Raw genomic sequence first — 22,553 nt, forward strand, 5'->3', positions numbered from 1 at the left:
AAATTACGTATTTTATATTAAAATTTTATTAATGTAAATATTTCAAAATACAAAACACGAACTCAAAACGTCAAATTCTACCAACCACTATACGCACGAACAATGTTGTATTTCTTGACCAAAATGGAATGCGAAACTGAAACGAAATATGATTGACCATTGATATTGAGTGGGGGGTGAATGCGATTTTACATGTGAATGCGAGTCTCATGTTATATAGCTTCGACTTTAAGAAATTTACGGGGTTTAGCCCTAAGTGACACCTATGGTTATAAACTTGTATATAAATTTATAGATTACTAGTTGTTTTACCCGGCTTCACTCAGTATTTCTAATATAAACAGCTTAAACATGGCGAATCTAATAGAAATATTTATTTGTTTTTTTATTAAATTTATTTGAATCGAAATATATATATATTGAATCGTCATAGAAACTGATTTGTTTTCCATTTTACGAGCCAACATTACATATTTACATACTTACAAAGTCTCTTTCGAAATCATATATGAGAAAAATTTTAAATCATATTCAAGTAGTGATAAATAATTTGTTAATAATAGGATGGTGTTGCCAATTTGATTAGGAACCGTTTCAACAATAAAATCAGATAAAAATTGGCAAACTCTGAAAGGCAACGACCAACTCGGAATTACAGATATCCAAGTCTGACCAGCAGCACTGCAGAAATAATCTGAATAAATTCCCTTCAATTGAGGTCAACCCAGGGCTTGAACTCGGCAACCTCTCGGTGGTTGGCATTAACGCAACCACCGAGCTATACTTCTGGCTATATATATATATATATATATATATATATATATATATATATATATATATATATATATATATATATATATATATATATATATATATATATATATATATATATATATATATATATATATATATATATATATATATATATATATATATATAGCCAGAAGTATAGCTCGGTGGTTGCGTTAATGCCAATCTGCAGTTTTCAACTTAAGACCACCAAATTTGATTTACCATTTCTAAAGACACGTATTTTGGGCATCTATTTTTGTCAATTTTAGCATTTCAATTTTGCATTTTAGCGTTTTAAGGCATTAAAAATGTTCAATTTTAACATCTATTTTTATGAAGAGTTTTATTTTAAATAATGAAAAATTTCAATGAATTTTAATAAAATGTATGTACATATGTACAATTTAAAGACAACACAACAATTAAAAAAAAAATTCTAAAATTTTTTGGAATTAAAATTACAACGAAAAAAACATGAAAATATAATACCAATTAAAATTTATTAAAACTCAACTTGGAGCATATTTCTACAGATTCTTTTTTGAGATTCCTGCGACGATCGGTAACGATTATATTGTATTTACTAAAATACCTTTCAGCATCTACACTATTGATGGGACACCAAATAGATTTTAGAGCTGCACAACCACACTCTTCATATTTAATTTTTGTTGGCATCGATGATAGCAATATATCCGGCGTGGATTCACTTTTTATATTCTGTATTAATTGTCTAAAAAAGTGCTGATATCCTTCCAAACATTGAGCCTCTGTTAATACATTAAACAATGGCAGGTTTCTAAAAAACAAAACTGTTTCTTTAACATTAATATTAAATTTTGGAACTGCCATAGATGGATTGAATAGTTTACTCAGTGTTTGGAGGAATAGATTTGTCTCATTTAGTCATGAGTGCGAGTCTAGTTTTAAGACGCTTTTTTGAGCAGCCTTTTGGATACACAGCTCCAACTGTAGTTAACAAAAGCAGTTGCTTAGTTTCGACAGAAAAAACACCGTCTATGGTAAACTGCAAGCTCTCTTTTATCCCCTCAATTTCTTCACATAATAAATGGGCAAAGGGATAGGAAGACCCTTTTAAAATCGTCTATTAATTTTTTTAATTTAATGCAAATTTCACTTTTGTGTGTTATTTTAGCATCTATTCGCATATTTTACGAATTTAGCATACATTAGCATCTATTCCAAATTTTAGCATCAATTAAGCATTAATAGCAAAATGCCCAAAATACGTGTCTCTAACCATTTCATAGTATCCTAATTTAGACCATAGACTGGAATAGACCCGAATCTTTTGAAGGTTTTTTTTTATTTCAGCACCAAACTAGCCAAATATGACTACCAAATTAATTATTTTGAATACATCATGATTGTTTAATCGCTTTCTCTAAATTTTAATTTTAATTTCATTAAATTCATCACAGTTCCGAGAAGATCCATATTTGCACTTATTGCCCTGAGCTTAGTCTTCAAGAGATTCACAATCAGCGCCTCGAACTTGGTGTACAAATAAAGTTATACTTTTATTGCTTGGCGTTTATGCGCGCACGTACGCTTTTCCGATAATGCACTTAGCATGGCTTTCATCTTCACTCGTTAGCCGACAGAAAATTTTAAGTCGTTGATCAATCGTAGTCGAACATTCTAGCTTTCAAATTCTTGTGGTCTTCACCGAATAGATTTGTCAATACAAAGTTAATTATTATAATTTTTTACCAACGTTTCTGATATATGTATAAAATATCAGTTCCAATTGGAAAATATTTTATGTGTCGCTCGCGTTTGTGGCGAAGTAAATCCGCTACTGTTATTATTTTATCATTATTATTTTTTTATTATTTTGTGAATTTATATAATAAATTAAGTCTCTAATAGCCTGTTTTTCTTTTAGGATTGTGAAATAAAATTAAACAATTTAAAATATACATTTCACCATAAAATCATAACACTGTTTATCTCATTTTAATTATGTTTAAAAATATCCTGTCATTTAAGGATTCGGAAATAGCTTTTATTATTCATAAGCTTAAAGGAAAAAAAATGACTGAAACTTTCATCAAAAGACTCGTATATATACATTTGTAATTTACGCATTATTATACATATGAAATATCAAAATAAGTATAAACGCCGATTAATTCTACAATTTATATTATTTTAAGTTTGAATAACATTATATAAAATTTTATGTTATAACTTGAACATCAAACATATCAAATACATACGTAAAGACTACATCTCAGTTTACATTACTCGAATATGTAAATGGTAACAAAATTAAACACTTCATACATTATGTATGTACATATGTACACCATATGTAGAACACAAAAGCCTTAAAATACAAATTCTCGGAAACCTGTTCGAGTCTATATCCAAATTTAGAGCGGTTATACAAACACCACAATATTGTATGTAGATGTGTATTATATAAAGGAAAAAGACCTTTGACGTTTCATGTCAGGTACATGTGTACATGTATTTTCATTTTATTTTGTTCATTGTTACGACGTACTTCAAAGCCGTGAAAACGGAAGGAAATTTTCCCACTGGTAATCTTCTTTAAATCATTGAAATATTCAGATTTCAGCGACGTGTTAAATCCGTGCTACTGATTCGTAATTATATTACATTGACTTTATGTACATATATATATATATATATATATATATATATATATATATATATATATATATATATATATATATATATATATATATATATATATATATATATATATATATATATATATATATATATATATATATATATATATATATGTATGTATGTATTGTCATGTTCCAATGAAAGATTAATAAATTTTAGTTTACTCATTCCACTGTCTGTCATCTGTCATCGACTGTCATCTGCGGAGTCGATGGGGAGGACTGACTTGAATTCTATCAGTGTGAGTTTATATACTTTTCTTTAAGACAATGAAGTATTGAAGACACGTGTCGTACAATTTCGGTTAGTCAGTAAATTGGGTGTGCCACAAATCAATGGTTCTACTTATTAATTTAGGTGTGTCACACATCAATGGGTTACTTGTTAAATTAGGTGTGCCACAAATCAATGGCGTGTCTTATTCCTACTGGTTAGTCAACTAAATTGATAAGCGAGGTATGTAGCACTGGGTTGGGCAAAGTCCGGCACTCCTGTCATTGAAAAGGAAAGTACATAATAGTATGTATGTATGTACATATGTACCAGTGGCGTGCCATGCCTCTTAAAATAGGAAACTAGGTATGGAAAAAAAATATTGTAACGTGGGAACATAAGAGAGAGTATCCACTGTCTAATTCAAGGTACCCAGACTTTTCCGCGCGGTCAATACGCGCCACAACATAAACGTGCCGTCATAACCGCGCGGCGACAAAACCGCGAAAGCCAAAACCGCGACAGACATAACCGTGTGGCGACATAACCGCGCGTCGAAAAAACCGCTCGGTGACAAAACCGCGCCAGAATCCGCTGTCAGATGCAAGTTTCACTCGCACGTTTTCTCGGTAGGGAGCGGTATCTGTTTCGATTTGGCTTTCTTTGAAGTCGTATGGGTGGGACTGGATGCGGAGTCAAACTCGTCCTTGCCGAACGGTTCAAATAATGCTAGTACATAAACGTTATACTGAAGTTTCACAATTTATATTGACTTATCAAGTCAACAGCGTATTAATCGTTTCAAATCCAAGTAGAGTAGCAAAAATTTGTTGGGTGGCTATGTTTTACTACCTACGAGTATATTGACTATATGACGACTATATACATATATTGGCTATTGTTTCAAATATATATATATACATACATACATATATACTTGTGTAATGTTAACGTCATTTAATGGTTCATAATTTCCCACAACTATACATTAAATTTTCATTGGATCTTCCTGTAATACTTATTAAATCAAAATATATTTTTAATTATTTCATGGGTTCATTAAATGCTTTAAGCCATCTTCTTAGCATTAAAAATAAATGTACATATATGTATGTATATATACGTATATAGATCCAGTGATAAAAGAAAATTGGACTATGCTAAACCACAATACAATATTAAAGACAATAACAAAATGCAAAATATCAAGTACATATATTGCCTTAATAGTGTTACGTAGGGGTGGGTGGAGGATCCAAGTAAAAGGCCAACAGTCGTTTCACAGCATTTATTGATGATTAAGGAGATACACGCACTGGCAGTGCTCAGTCCAGAATGACCTGATATCGCCTACGTACCGCCTTATAAAGGGTAGATCTCTCAGGACGTCTAATCTGTTTACCTATTGTATAGTCACGTATTTGGATATGTATTCCCACGCCATTAGGTCTCCCCGTACCGATTCTGAGAAAGGACTAATAACGGTCATTGTTTAGCCTAAATGCACTTAGAGTCCAGATATAATCCTGGAAGTAAGTGCAAGCACTTAGTTAATCCGTTAACATATATCCGTTGGTTCTAAGTGCAAGCACTTAGTTAATCCGTTAACAGATAACCCTGTAACGGTCATATAGTCTTTGGGATTCTATTTGCTTAATCCGCGGCGTACGTAACAATAGTATATCTTCATCCATATTGTATTCCGTTGTTGGAGTCTAGTATGCACATATTGACAACCTTTTCAAACTGCAGCCATGTGCCAGATGCGAGCGAAACTTGCATCTGACAGCGGATTCTGGCGCGGGTTTGTCGGCGCGCGGTTATGTCTGTCGCGGTTATGTCTATCGCGGTTTTGGCTCTCGCAGTTTTGTCGCGGCGCGTTAATGTCGGCGCGCTTATGTCGGGGCGTTTATTGACAGTCAAGTGCTACACAAACTTTTTCAGTTAGCGGACCAGCATATATTTTTCAGTAATTCACATGGAATAACATCATATTTTTAAATAAAAAGCTTATATACATATGTATATGTTACACCGAATCCGTGAAATTGTCTTTTACACGCATTCGGCAAGAGAATTGCCGAATGCGTGAAAAATGCAAACATGTTGCCCAGTTCCCGGATTCCGTAAATTCTTTAGCGAATGCGTGTATTCGCCAAGAATTTTTCTGCTCAAAGCATGGAGTCGGCAAATAGACAGCAGCTTTCCGGTGTTGTTTTTTAGAACTGGACAGCGTGGACAAGTGTCAAAGTGACAGCTGAATGAGGATGTTTAATTTACATATTATTATGTATAATATGACTACATACATATGTTTCGATCATCTCATATGACTTATACATAAATTAATGTAATTTTTATACATTTTGATCAATATTTTAACAGTGAAACATATGTATGTAGTCATATTATACATAATAATATGTAAATTAAATTAAATTAAACATCCTTATTCAGCTGTCACTTTGACACTTGGTTATAATATAACACGCTGTCCAGTTCACGCATTCGGCAAAGAATTTACGGAATCCGTGAACTGGGCATCGTGCTTGCATTTTTCATGCATTCGGAAATTCTCTTGCCGAATGCTTGTAATAGACAATTTTATGGATTCGGTGAAACATATACAAGTGAAAACTTAACAAATAAAAATAAAATAAAATATAAGTAGTAAAATTTATTTTATTGAATTCAAAGAAGTACATTATGAAGACAAAGATGAAAAATGAAAAATAAAAATAAACTAATGAGACATATGTACATATGAGCTTGTTTGTTATCAGACGGTTTATCCAGTCTTGGTTTTATCGTAGACAATTCCACACGTAATGGATCATGAATATCCAAACTGTTACGATGTTTTGTCTTAATTAAATTTGTGGTTTCGAGACCAGTCTCGCATAGGTAAGTTAATGCAAATGGTAAAAGAGTTTTCAGCGCAAGTTCATAACGATCTGGGAATTTTGCTTTCAATTTGATCCAAAAGGCCGCAAGTGGTTTCAATACACTTTTTCAACTATTGATTTGTAGTCAGATCAATTAGTTTATCTTCCAAATTAACTAATATATGTATTATTCCATGGCAAAAATGAATTTCGTATTCATCCTTTTCCCTTTCGGAGATCGTCATCTGGTGGGAAATAGAAATCGAAAATTTGTCAAATGACAACTGATTACATCGCGCAAAGACGTCATGTCATATTAAGCTCCTGCTCTCCTTCGTGAATAATATCAGCCAAATTGTGAAACATGTCATAGCAATATTTTGAAACACGAATCTTCCATAATTTTAGCTTTCGTTTCAAACTTGCTGTATTGTCTGCTGTTGTAAAACAATATGACATTCTTCCTTGCATGGAAGAATTTCATTCAAAATCCAAAAAATATCTGTCAAATAGTGCTAGTTTGAAAAAGTACTAACATAGGTAGTTAGTTTTGTTGCAAAAATATAGCAATCTCATCCCTGAGCTGAAATACACTCTTCAGCACTTTACCTCTTGACAAACAACGTATGGCAGCATGCGATAATAGTCGTTCATAATCAGTGCCCATATCTTGGCACTGATTATGAACGAAACAAATAATCTCAAGTTTGCAGGACTTGTCTTTATATAAATTATATAATGAATGAGTTGATGCAACGTTGTCAAAAGCTATTGTTTTAATTACGTCTTTGTCCGCGGACCTTCTACAACTGGGGCATGGGCCAGTACTGAGCCGCGGACCAGCGTTTGAGTAGCACTGGTCTAAGTTCATTCATAGGTAAACAATAGAAACCTCGGATTAGTAAGTGCCCGAACAAAGCATACGCTGAAGTTCTCACAGAACAATAGACTCACCACTAGAGATCGCAATCGAATATTCGAATATCCAAGTATTCGAATTATTCATCTGATTTTTCAGCCATTCGTTATTCGAATATTTCATCAACTATTCGAATATAATTCGTGTATATATTTTGCAAAAAAGTTATTTTTTGAAAGATTTCATAAACAAGCTATATTTTGCGATCTTACAATACATATAAATTTATATCATATTCGTATACACAAATGTATTTTAAATTTATGCACAGTATTTAACATCATGCGTGTGCAAGTATATTCGTCAATTGAATGCCTTGCGCGCGCAGAATTGCCCGTATTAATGTGCGCGCGCAGAATACGGGAGGAAAAGCCTGTTCCTCTTGTTCCTGTTGTACCTAGCTCGCGCAAATTAAGTAAGTATGTACCGTTTACCATGCACCCTTTTTTTTGATCTTTCGACTTAAGATCTTTCGATTTTCGATCTTTGCCTTCCGATATTTGTGTTTTCTGTAATTTAACATTCTGGCTCGTCACGTAGATACGTTATGTACATACCGGGTGACCGTGAAAAAGTCGAAAATATTCGTTTATCATGCATACATATGAAAAACGGTTAGTATATATGTATATCAGTGGCGTGCGGTAAAAGTCTCTCTCCCTCCGTCGTACATCCTCATTTAATTTGCGTGAGCAGGATACAACAGGAACGAGAGGAACAGGCTTTTCCTCCCGTATCTGCGCGCGCACATTAAACAAGGCTGTATGACAAAAAGAGAGATAATTTCACCGCATGCCACTGATATATATTATTATATATATACATAGTACCGTTTACCATGCACCCTTTTTTATCTATCGACTTAGGATCTTTTGATTTTCGATCTTTGCCTTCCGATATTTGCTTTTTCGACCTTTTCACTTTCGGTGCCGTGAGGTAGAGGTAAATAATAATTAAATTAATTATTTTCTTTTTTTTCGTCTCTTACCAAAAATTGCATGGGATGATTTTCAATACCTATTATGTACATTTCGTGAAAATGTATTTCACAATATTTTACTAAGCAAGTAATCCAAAAAAAAATCGAATAAATTGATCAAAGAATCCCTCTTTACAACCAGAGTGGTTACAGTTTGGAGTAATCTTCCCAACAATGTAGTAAATTCCGAAAACCTTAATATTTTCAAAAACAAGCTAGATTTCTTTCTTAAACATGCATTTTTTAAATAATAAATAAATATGTGTGTGTAGTATTTTCGCCTAGTGAGGGCAAATTTAAAAAAAAAAACCTTGGGTTTTAAATATTTAAGAATTATATATGTAAATGTTATATCTGCATATATTTAATATGTTTTTGGAGACTTTTTCATGTCATTTTCGCTTATTTGAAATGAATTGAAATTATCAACATACTATCAATCTATATGTAGTAAATGTAGATTCTATTCTATTTTTAGAGTCCAAAAAGATCCAGAAGCATCGCTCTAATTGACTTAAGTTGTCGCCATTTTCATTTTTCAAATGCTTTTATGTAGTTTTTATAAGATACGGTTTTAAAAAAAAGTTCCTCAGAAAACGGCATTTTCGGTGAAAGAAATCTTTTGAGTGATGTTTTCTGTTTTGTACATTTTAAATGCTTAATATTTGGCTTTTTTCATTACAATTGTAATTTTAAATTACAAAATACAGACAAAGAAATTTTAAATGAGTTCATTCGTGAGAATATGATAAAAGTAAACTCGGGAAGTCTTATAATAAATATTTTTAAAAAAAAATTTGAATACATTCATCATAATTGGTTTGACTGCCGTTTTAAATATCCACACTAAAAATATTTTTACGAAATGCAAAACTTGTTTGACACGGTGAAAGAATTTTAATTGTTAATTAAATTTCATTGTCAATCAAACCTAGTAAATTAGTAATTGGAAATTGCGTATTAATTATTTATAGTTTGTGACACGTTTCCGTCGATCAAGTTAAAGTTCAATTATAAATGATAACAATATCTAATCAAGCCGATCAAATTTGACATGAAACGAATCTTCTCGATGAAAATTATTATTATTCATCAAAGAGGGAGTTCATTCTGAAAGAAAACACGATCGATTTCCACTTCCATGAAAAATTAATTTGTCACGAAATTGCAACGAAATTGTAATTTTTTTTTCTCATTTTATTCACTTCAAAGAATGCTCCAACTTATGCAAATTAAACGTTGATGTGAGTTCCCTTCTAGAATACAAATTTCAACCCCACTGCGAAGATAAAAGGATTAATTAACTGATTACGCGGCAAAATTCTTTGACAAAATTTTTGGTGGTGAAATAATTTCAAGAAAATATATTTGAGTATTAAACAAATAAACATATATTTGTTTATTTGTTTAATACACAAGTATACCACAGTGTCTTCACAGGTCACCCCAACATGACAGTGTGGCCAGAAAATACATAAAAGATATATACATACATACATAACTTAATATTCCGCTATTGAATAATACACCTGTTGCTTTCTTTACTCTTTATATATATATATATGTATGTACATATATATATATTAGAACTTTGGCCAATAAAATATGTCTTATAATATATTGATAAACGACAGTATATAATCCAAATATAAACATCGTTTTGGACACCTTTTGGTGTTTCGTTAATTAAATTTTAACATTTACTTTGATATTACGTAGGTTGCACAGTTTCAAGCGAACGCTATTAATATCGTGAAAACAAATTAGTTAAGACTAATTTCGTAAGCAATAAGATCAAATGTCATTTGAAGACCTCGTTATTCAAATTACTACCTCTAGTTTTCGTAGAATACTCGTATTCTATTTTTAGCGACAATTTTGAAAGTATACATATACGTTTGTACATATTGTTACAATAATTTGAATACAAAAGATTAAAAAAAATAAAATTAACATTAATCAAATTGAAGTAAGTAAATTGTGTGTGTGATTTCACATGCTGTCATATCGCATTTAGGTTTAAAAATGTTTTTTTTTTTTTAATTTGTACGCTTTATTTACATCCCTTAAAGCAACTTATTACTTAATACCATTCGTAAAATCTCCGAATTTGTTTGTCGTATCTGTTTTACATATATCGAGCAACTTATCAACATATATATGTACATATTTGATGATAAAGATTTTTTTAACAATACAAAGCAATTAGACTTTTTCTTTCAAGTAATCAAAATATTATTGAATGATTAAATAGATAACTCTTTTTTAATCCGAAAATTGCATTTTATAAAAATTTGTTTCAATACATAATTCACATAAAGGAATGTGAGAGAGTTGTATCTTAAAATACCAAAAAAATATCATAAGGTCGGTCGTAACGTCTCTGTCTAAAACAAATTCATAGCCAGAAGTTTATTCAAAGACTAGAAAAGCAACGAAAGTTAAGTTACATATTTACCTATTAATTTAAATTTTATACTTTTCCTATGCTGACAATACGGGTTTTAACCCTGAGTGACACGTATGGTATTAAACTTGTACATCTAATATATAATTTCGAAAGAGACTTTTTAACTATGTAAGGTTTAATGTAAGTTTTGGTTTGTAGAATCCATGACGTTAAGAAAAAAAATGTAATTTTCTATAACGACTATATTGATATGGATTCCGTTTTCGATTCAGGTTTCGATTTAGATTTCGATTTAGATTTCAATTCCGATTCCGTTTTCCGATTCCAATTTCAGTTCTGACTCCCGATTCTGATTTCAATTCCGATTCCGGATTATTTTTTCAGTTCTGATTCCAGATTCTTTTTTAAATCCCGGATCCGGATTTATTTTTCATTTCCGGATACGGATGCCTTTTTCACTTCCTGTTCCGGATTACTTTTTCATTTCCAGTTTTCCAAATCATTTTTGAATACTTACTATTAGATTAGCGATGTTCAAGCGGTTTATATTACAAATACCAAGCGAAGCCGGACAAAACCACTAATATTAATTTATAGATTAAAATTTTGAAATCATATTCATATGTTGAAAAATAGCAGATTTTGATAAGAAGCCGTTTCAACAATACAATCAGATAAATTGGCAAACTCTGATAGGAATAGCAAAACTTGGGAAATTTGAAATGCAGAACTGCAGAGATAATGAGGTCTTGAACCCGGGAACCTTTCGGAGATTGACATTAACACATTTACCGAGCTTTACTGCTGGCCATACATATTATAGGTACAAATGCTCAAAATCTTCACCATACTATCATTGAAGAAGAAATTTACTCTCGAAACTTGACATCTCAAAGGACTGCTTTTCCAATTACATTCATCCTCCATCCTCCTCTTCAATTAAACTCAATTAAAACTTACCGGTTCGCAAACTTTTTAACGTTACACACACACGTACATGCTATTTGCAAAGCTTTTATATTATTGAAGCCTACAAAATGTACGTTAAATAATTAATTAAAGTTTTCAATTTTATTTTTCAGTCCGACTGCTCAAGATGACTACAATGCGTTCTGGCACACATTTCGCATCGTGGGTTTTTGCTTGACATTCATGAACAGTTGCGTCAACCCAATGGCGCTATATTGCGTCAGCGGCGCTTTCAGACAGCACTTCAACAGGTAAAAACCGAGTATAAAATCCCTTCGAATTTTACAATCTTTCGGGAGGGTTTTACGAGTCGATTTTACGGCGCAATTCGGCGCTGAAACCCCAAAGCGTACATAAATTTAAATGGGCTACCTGAGCGGCTAAAGTTTGAATCACACCGAGTCAACATACGGCAACTTTCGCTTTCGTAAGGTAGTTGAGTTCTAGGACAAGTGTGGACAAATAATAATATTTAAACTCGCTTTTAAATGCTTGTAAACTGAAAGATTCACGCGAGTATATGTACATGTACATACATACATATATTCAAATTGGGAAATATTAATGATATATTTACAAAAAAACTCATTCGAATCAGACGAAGTAAGGTCATGTCACCGCTGTTCTTTTTTCGAGGCTTAAAAATTAATTTCAAACGTCGCTTGGGGGAAGTTTTAAAGAATATTGAGAGGAATTAATTTCATGGCCAATGAGCTCGGTTTGTCTTTTCTCGATATTGGTATGCCGGGAAAGTTCCCTTCAAAATGTAAAATTCAATTATCCTTTTCCAGATACTTGCTCTGCAGGGTGAGTGGTCGTCCTGCCAGCGCTAGAGACTGTAGGGGGACTTCTGTCTCTCTGTCCGTGGCCAATAAGCATAATGCTGTTCAGACGAGAGGGACTCCATTGATAGAATTCAAGAGGTAGGAAAATAAATATAAGAAAGAAGTATTCTCTATTTTTTCCCCTTATTGATGAAGAAACAGACATATAAATCATATTAACGTATGTGTGTAACATATTTCGTTTGTTTTTTATCTAAATATAATATATGGCAGATATTTTCGTACGCTTTGTTGTTGTATAAAAGTTCGTTAACTCTTATGTAATAAATGTATTGCCATTTTGCGATAGAAAAATAATCTTTATATTTCTAAGAATGGTTTCATATTATTTTTCTATAAAATATACATACGTATATTTGTAACATACTTGATTTAAATACAAATTTATTAATTTTATTTAAAATAATAATTTAAGGGTGATTTAATTTTAATAGACATCTATCGGTAAATAGAAAAACTCATTACAATAAAACTGTGTTATTTCTTTTTATAAAGTTTTTATTATTTTTATATAGATGGCTCTTTATATTTAATTTATAGTACGTTATTATTAAAATATTTAAATTTAAATTTTGCAGAGGACAGAGTGATCGCACATTTACAACAATCAACAATATTCGCAACGGTAGACTGGAAGATATTAGAAGATCTTCAGCAAACATCTGAGGACAATCTTTCAGCTGGCAGGAGTACGATTAATCCTCTATGCACTGAAAAAAAATCATATTGAAAAAAAAAATGAACTTTTGCAACATTTGTGTAGAACTTTAATAAAGTGTAAATAATTGACATAAATTATCAATACATAATCAAATAAAAATAGTGTATATAATTCTGAATGTGACGTGGAAATATATATGTAACAATTACTATATCAATTACTACAATTAATTATTAAAATAAAATTTTATTATATGTGTGATGTGTGTACGTAAATACATAACTTATCCAATTTTCCGTTTTTTTTTTTAATTGTTTCATTATTAATTATTAAGAATAATTAGACGCATTGTATTTGCGAATACGTGTCGCGTTTTAGGCGCGCCCGTTAACACATTAAGGTCCACACACGTGAGGGGGGTGTTAAAATGACCCAATCGTGTTGCGTTTTTCTCGAAACACTCTTCCCCTTGCAACAGCATTGATTTTTTTACATTTGTTTCACCATAATCGCATGTTTTTACAAGTCGACCTCATTTTCGGACCCATTCACCCATTTCGGCCACTCCCAATTGTAGTATTTGATCACCAAAAACAGTCACTCGCCTTTTTGTACTTTTTTATATAAATTAAACATATTAATCCAAAACTACATCATTTCAAGCCCTAATTGCAAATTATACACACGTGCTTGAAATTTTAAAGAAGTATATTATAATTGACTTTTGTGTTATATTTGAGTCCTTCAAAGCCTTATATAAATTTCCTGACTATTGGAAATTATCTTACATCACCCCTATTTTTAAAAAAGGTGATAAGAATCTTATTGAGAATTACCGTCCTATATCTAAACTATCTGTCATTAGTAAAATCTTTGAAAAAATTATCTATAATTTCCTTTTCTCCAATTTCAAAAACTACATTATACCTGAACAACATGGTTTTTTTAAGGGGAGATCGGTAGAGACTAACCTGCTTAATTTCACTAGTACTCTCACATCTTATATGGACAAACGAATCCAAATAGACGTCGTTTATACGGATTTCTCTAAAGCTTTTGATAAAATCAATCACAACCTATTACTCAATAAACTTTGGTCCCTCGGAATCCGAGGAAATTTATTTCGTTGGATCTCTTCATATATACTAAATCGTCACCAAATCATAATTCTCAATGGTTTTAGATCATCACTTAGACATATTCCTTCCGGTGTCCCACAAGGGTCGCATTTAGGTCCCTTATTCTTTTTACTCTATATTAATGATATCTCATACATCTTCAAACATTCCTTTATACTTCTTTACGTTGATGATTTAAAAAATTACAAACCAATATACACCATAGACGATTGTCATAAGATACAAGACGATCTAGATAGATTCTCTATATATTGTTTAAATAATGATCTTTTTATTAATCTAGAAAAATGCTCTATTTTAAATTTCACTAGAAATAAGTCAATTATTACTAATCAATATCAATTAAATCATTCAATCCTTTACACGTCATCTTCTATTAAGGATCTTGGTGTAATACTCAATAATAAACTAGATTTCTCTGAACATATTTCTTTTATTACCAACAAAGCATTTAAATCTCTTGGATTCCTACTCCGCTCAACAAAACCTTTTAATGATCCTTATGTACTAAAATTACTTTATTTTTCCTTTGTAAGGTCTCACCTTGAATTTGCCTCAATTATCTGGTCACCTTTTTATTTATCCCATATTAATTGTATTGAGAAAGTTCAACTTAAATTTATTAAATCCTTACGCTACCTTTTTCCTACCTATACCCATTCTACTGTTTCCGACATTTTAAAAATCCTTTCTTTTGACAATCTTTCTGTCAGGCGACGACATACTGATGCTATATTCTTCTTTAAGCTCATAAATGGTCTCCTTGATTGTTCTGATTTACTGAATAAGGTTAATTTCAGAATCCCAGTTCGGTACTCTAGACGCGTTTCACTCTTTTCACTTGATCCTTTCAATACTAATTCCCAAAAATATTTTTATCTGCAGCGCGTTTATCGTGTGTTTAACGGAGAGCTGTATGAGGTTGATCTATTTGGTATTTCCCTACATCAATTCAGGTCTAACATCAAGAGAATCTTGACCGATTGATTCATTTCTTCTCCTATTCTATTTTTCCAATATTTCCAATATTTTATACTTTAGTTTAGTTATGTAATGTGCTATTTAATCATATTATAGCTTTCATTCTTTTCCTTTTCATTTGTTTATTTTGTATTTACCTTTTTCATTTGTTTTATATTTGTAAATTTCAATTTCTTCTTATATTCTATTTTATAACCTTTTCCAAATATTTTAATACTATAGTTTAATTATGCAATGTACTACATATTTTGTCATGCCTTTATTCTTTACTTTTTAATTTGTTTTCCTTATATTTATCTTTTTCATTTTTGTAAAAATCTATTATTGGACTCGGATGTTACATTTATTATTTATTTACTATTTGTTTTTTTATACATATCTATGTACATCCTGTCTGTTGATTTTTCAATTAATAAAATAAAATAAAATAAAATATAAAAATTTAACGAAATAAAAACTGAACACGTTTTATAAATACATAAATGTTTTGTAAAAGAAATTCGATCCGATTTTATACATGCTGCCAAGTCAAGTATATTAAAAATAGTTTGTAATAATGCAAGAAATGGTATACTAGCTGTACAACTTATCAAGACAATTCCTACATTGTTGATTTATCAAGGCAATTTCTCGTTCTAGACTTTGATACAATCTTCCGATTGATTTGTAATTATTAAAACTGAATAAAAAAGCTTTCGATAATTCAAAAAATTACATAAGAATGGACGAACGTTTTAGATTTACCACAAAAGATCAAGGCCTTCTTACAAGCAATTTTATGATCAATAATAAATCTTCCACTGTCATAATATGATGCGGTTCAATTTTAATTTGCCAACTAAAGTTGGGCGATTTATATCCAAATTACTAAAATCCGATTTAATTCCGAGTATTTGTGTAAACATTTGGCCATAGATGTCACTTTGTCGCAACTTGTCTTGGTAAAAATTAAATATATGTATGTTGATGGAGAAATGAAATACACAATCAATCTTATCAATTATAAAAATATGAATGTTTATGAATTTTATTTTCAACATTAATTTATTTATTTATTTCAAATTAAATTTAGAACACTATAAAAATCAACAGTTTTCATTTTAAAAACGACAAATGCTCTAAAATGAGCAAAACTTGAACAATGCCGGCAATCCGGCCAGTTTTTATTTTTATTTATTTATTTATTTATTACATACGTTTCTATCATAGGGGCCATGACAGGAATTACCCCAAGGCGCCACATATGGTTAGACTATTTTTTATACTCAAGTGCTAACAATTTTAAATATTACAGTACAATTATATATAGAACACAGTTGAGACATCTATGGACAAACTGGTACAACCAACAAATTTTGATTTACAGCAAATTAAGTAGGTAGCATATTTATAAGAATCAACAAATTCGATATGCTAAAAACTCAAATTTGCGAAAAACTGGGGAGGAGGAGACTGAGTTATCGGATCCGTCACAACAATTAAGCGAGAAAAATCGGAAAATCTTAGCAGGAGACGGTCGATCTGTGTTTTTAATAAATACCAAGATCTCGCCAGCAGCGTATTTGTTCGGGATTTGAGCCCACGACCTGTCTACAGGTAAGCAATAATTCATACAGTGAGATATACTTTTATATAATACAAGTAAGCAAGTGCACCCATTCGTGCACTTGAAAGTAAATCTATGTTTAAAAAACTGCATATTATCGTGGTAACGTCTGTACGAACAATCATCATTATATTAGTGTAAAGTGAGACTAAATAATTAAATGCCACTTTGTCTGAAGAAAAAGATGTTCGATTATTGTGTTTTGCCATTGATGACGTATGGATGTGAAACTTAGACATTGAACGCCAAATTTAAACACAAAATTCAATGCACTCAATGAAAGTATGAAACATTGTATGGTTGGAATAACGAGGAAAGACTGGAAATGGAATATGTGGGTGAGAAGTATGACAAGGGTTGTGGATATAGCGAATAGAGTGAAAATATTGAAAGGCAATGGGGTGGGCTAGAAGAATGGATGAAAGTTAGACAAAAGAAAGGCTAGAATGGTACCTGAGAGAATGCAAAAGGGTAAAAAGAAGACCGCAGGGAAGATGGGTAGACTAAATTAGGAAAAAGTGTAGAGTGAGTGGATGAGAATTGCGCAAAGCAGTGGAAGGCGAATGGCTGTAGATACATAATGATAATGATAATGATGATGATGTTGATGATGATATTGTTACGTAGGGGTGGGTGAAGGATCCAAATAAAAGGCCAAAGTTACTTCACAGTATTTATTGTGCTCCGTCCAAAATACCTTCATATGGCCTAAGTACCTGCTTATAAAGGGCAGGTCGCTCACTGCATCTTCCTCGACGTGATTGTTTACCTATTGTTATAGTCACGTACCATATACGCAGTCCCACGGTCTAGACATGCAGTCCCACGCTTTCGCGCTGTCGGGAAGTGACCGAATGCCGTTACCGACCACTAAGTCCATTTGAGGGTCTCCATTGTGAGCCGACAGCACTTAAGCCTGGAGATAATCCTCGAAAACCAATTATAACGGCGGCTCTTTTTATCATATGCTACAATATAATATAAACATCAGATCAGGGGAACAAAATCACATTCGTCATCGCATTAATATTCAAAAGTATCCGACCATAAATCTATTCCTATTACACAATCGCACCATTGTACACGGCGCAAGAATTAATTACGAATGATTAATAAGCGTTTACACGATCGAAAAAAAATGAGAAAAAATAAAATCGTCGGGGGTCAACATAACCACCCCTATCGAGAAAATGGCCAAGGTCATCTTGTGATTTTTTTTTGTTTTATATTTTTTTTCGTGTTCGCCAAAAACAGCTCGGCGTTTCATGGTCAACTATGTAAAGTGGCCGAATTGTATCGATTCGAATTCTATGGCAAATATTCATGTTAGGGGGTCCATAATATAGTTCAAACTTTCGAACGGCACGCGAGCGATACTAACGCCCGCATATGTGCTCGAAATTGCGCTATTAAATTTTGCACCGTGGTGATGATGATGATAATATTAATTCGTACGTGTACTTAGGTACGTATTTAATGCTGCAAATTTTTAATAAAATATAGTATTAAATTTATTATACAGACAAATTGACGAAATGATGGGTATACATATGTACATATTTAGGGTCGTTATTGATGATGCTTTGTTAAAATGGAAATGCATATGTATTTTTTGATTATTTTAAATGCTAATAAATATGTATTAGCTTCAAAAGTGACGTTATCGTAATATAAATTAGCAATTTTAAATTTTTGAATAATTATTCGGTATTAAAATTCATTCCAGAAGTACGTGTGAATTAATATTTTATTTAAAAAAAAATTCACCATCATTTAATAATACTTAATTGTATTAATTTCTTCAAATATATATATATATATATATGTATATAGCCAGCATTATGGCTTAAACGGTAGCGTGTATGTTTAGCACCAAGTGATCAGTGGGTTCGATCCGCCATACTGCTGGTTAGATTTGGGGGTATTTGTGACTCTATATCGATCGTTTCTTATCAGAGATTGCCAATTTTATCTGATCATTTTTGAAACGGTTTCTCAAAATTGGCAAAAAATGATCTTTCCTGTTGTCACAAATCTTCTGTATTTATTGTGTGTATAATTTGGAAAAATAATGTACAAAATCGGAGTCCATAGATGTCTCAATGGATTAATTCTGTAATTAATTGTTATTTCATGTTCTTCAACTTCAAGAAATACATTGATTTATGTAATAATAAAATGCTGCATTGTTTGTAATTAATTATCCAGGACGGCGCATTGGAGTCTTCCTGTCGAGCCTTCCTGATATATATATATCTATGTAAAATAAAATAAATATATATAAATATGTATATATATTTAAAGGTAGACGTGTAGGTCTGATATTCACATTTTTCAATAAGCGTCGATTAAATTATGATTTAAATTAAAATTATAACATCGTTTTTCGTATTATTATAGTAAATAGCCTACTTGAATTTAATTATAATAATAAAATTTTAAAATTAATTTGGTTTAATAAAGAGTTTAAATTTTATAAAATAAAACCTTCAACCATTTCGCACTGTTAAAATCTAATTTTCTTTGTACTTATTGTATGAATAAATTTAACATGCCTTAAAATTTTATCGCGTCATACTTTTAATACTTTCATTTAAAATATAATACATATGCATGCAATTTTTTATGATTTTTTTTATAACACATTTAGTACAAACATACATAAATTTCGAATGAAAAATTGCTTATAAACGAATAAAATTAATCTATTATTTTTCCCCAGCAAAAACATAATTATTTTATATTATTACCTAAATTCATAATAGGTACAAAAAAATACATTTTATTACTGAGCAATCATCAAATTAGTACTACTTGCATTCTGAAATTAACAATTGTTCCATTTATCATTAGCAGAAAAGACCGAATACAAAACTACGCTAAGATTTTCTGACTTTCTAGAATTGCATATTTTCTAGGATTGTAAAATTTTATCAACAAATATGTCAAGTTTGAAAATTTGTTAACTGCAAATACTAATGAAATGAATTATACAAACCTAGCTCAAGCAAATACCGGGTTGACACAATACGAGTGCATGCACTTGGTCACTCGGACATTACTCGTAACGTAGCACCATACCAATAACGTGTCAAAACCCGGTATTAACATAAGTTTTCAAGCATTTTCGATTGATTTACTACAAACTGACTACAAGTCACTAGGCCGAACTAGTATTATTACTAAAAATTTTATTATACTAGCTATTTGCAGTAAGGAGAAAACTATGCGTTACCTATCATTCAGCTAAGATTCTCTGACCAATAGGAATTGCATATTTTAGAATGAAAATTAGAGTGCAGACACGCAGGGGTTTTTTTAGTTTTGCACATGTACAGTAAACGCTAGCACGCATAATCTATTATATTGCACCCAGACCAAAAATCACCCCCCCGAGTGTTTTTGGTGATATTTTATCCTTGTATTGACTTACTTTTGAAAGTGATCGATAACGGCGATTCCCATATTTGAAGAAATATATGAGAAACGTGTCTAAAAAATATCTATACAGTGTGAGATATAATTTTTCACCACAGGTGACCAGGAACGTGCACGTGCTGTTCGATTCAGTATGTTTGGACATTTATAGTTAACTCACATCAAAGACTACTGAAATTAAATCCACACTAACTTGGCCAGGAAATAGTCCTGATTTGAACCTGATAGAAAACCTCTGGATAGCTATTAAGTGCCGGATTAATAAATATGTATAACATAATATCTGTACACTCATTAAGAGGGCTGGACAGCAGCGCCTTGTCTATACAAACGTACTATACTTCTCCCTTCCTCAATCATGGCACTAGAGAAATTATTTTTTAATATGCTATGGATATCTACCATTGGGGTGCATCTATCGTTTTATTTTTTTGATTAATTATATTTTATAGGAGCTAGGAGCCGCCAAACATCTATAAAATCGCCTCTTTTATACACCTACGAAACGAGTCCAGCGTGCTTATTTAACGGTCGATTTAAAATAAAAATACGCCGATAGATGCACAGAAAGTATCTTTCTCATACCGATGATGAATTTTTTTTAAAAATTGGTCCAGTTTTGGAGGAGAAAATACGAGAATACGAAACCTCGATTTTGTCAATTTAAAATACGTTTTATCTGGTCGAAGCGCAACTGTCGCATTCACTCAATATATATGTATTGTCGCATTCACTCAATATATACATACACTCAATATATATATCGAAGAAAGGAACGGTAACAAAATTAAGGTTTCGGGTGTACAGCCCTCTTAAAGGAAACAATAGAAAAGTGTTGTACGATGAATTCCCGACTGAAATTTTGAGTTTTAGTAGAATAAAAGCTGTGATAAAATCAAAAGGAGCCGCAACCAAATAATAATTTATTATATATTAATATGTAAATAGTTTATATGATCGAAATAAAATTAAAAATGTACATGTAAACTGTTATTTTAATTCCAAATATCATTCTTGCGCGACATCGACACACCTTCGTTAAAATCAAACAGCCATTAAACTTGTCTCGCCCCCTTTCTGTAATATATTTTTATTACTTCTCTTTTTTAAATAGTGCACTACAATATCATCTACTATTTTAACGACTTTGGGTGTTGGTTTTAAGTATGTTACACATTTTATGTTGAAATTTCACGCATAATCTCGATGTTCCACTTCTTGAGACCGTGACTGTATATGTAAATTCATACATACATAATTAAATCAAATAAACTCTAGTTTAATACAAAATTATACATTTTTTGTATGATTTTGACACCATACTGTGAACCGACTCGCGCATTTAAGTCACCAGACCAACTAATTATTACATTACTCCATTCAGCGATGGAATGTATGTACATATGTATTAAACCAAAAATATATACCCTTACAAATAGACCTAACTCAACGTCAAAAATCAAACCCAAAACTATAAATAGCACTATAAAGCACCATAAAATAAAAAAACCCAAACTAAGATTAATTAGAACGGCGTAGAGGGGATGATTAGTGGTGAATATCTGTTTTAGGACGTTTAAGGGATATCGAGCTGGAGCGGGTGTGGCATATCGTGACCGGTGGCAGTATAAAGGTTAAAAACGAGTGGCTCTTTTGAACCTAAAGTTAGGAAACTGGGACTGCAACGGCACACCTGTGCGAAACACGTGGCCGGGCGAAAACGGGCACGGCTTGCACCCGGCGCGGCCCGGGCAAACAAACCGGGTCAAACGAACCGGGTTAATTAATTTGGATAGCCAGCCATTACGACGATGTCATATCGTCAGGTGATAAATATGGGGAGACCTAGATTTTTGTCGGTCGTAAAACAAGGGGGGGGTAATTAAAATAATGGGTGCGATAGCGACGGGTCGTCCTGTATTCGGTGCAAAGAGAGCAGAAATGGACACGCCTTGTAGGTGAATGTGATGTTTTGATTCTGTGTGGGTGTATTTTATTTTTGGGGGGGCTTTTAAATTGTTTTTTTTAATT

At 31.8% G+C, this 22,553-nt stretch overlaps 1 protein-coding gene across 4 annotated transcripts in view; it reads left to right on the forward strand.

Annotated features, from left to right (window-relative positions):
• The window catches only part of LOC143914328 (neuropeptide CCHamide-1 receptor-like), a 53,343-nt gene extending 39,689 nt beyond the window's left edge, over positions 1-13,654 (forward strand). For 2 of the 4 annotated variants that reach the window (XM_077434515.1, XM_077434514.1), the window contains 3 exons: positions 11,966-12,103; positions 12,644-12,775; positions 13,276-13,410. In XM_077434515.1, the coding sequence (XP_077290641.1) occupies positions 11,966-12,103; positions 12,644-12,775; positions 13,276-13,363 (358 nt within the window). In that variant the 3' untranslated portion in view covers positions 13,364-13,410. Of the gene's footprint in view, positions 1-11,965; positions 12,104-12,643; positions 12,776-13,275 lie in introns of all 4 variants that reach the window. The other 2 variants (XM_077434513.1, XM_077434512.1) reach the window with 2 other exon arrangements.
• Positions 13,655-22,553: the final 8,899 nt, after the last annotated feature.

The sequence above is a fragment of the Arctopsyche grandis genome, chromosome 7, assembly GCF_051622035.1.
Source record: "Arctopsyche grandis isolate Sample6627 chromosome 7, ASM5162203v2, whole genome shotgun sequence".
NCBI classification, from domain to species: domain Eukaryota; kingdom Metazoa; phylum Arthropoda; class Insecta; order Trichoptera; family Hydropsychidae; genus Arctopsyche; species Arctopsyche grandis.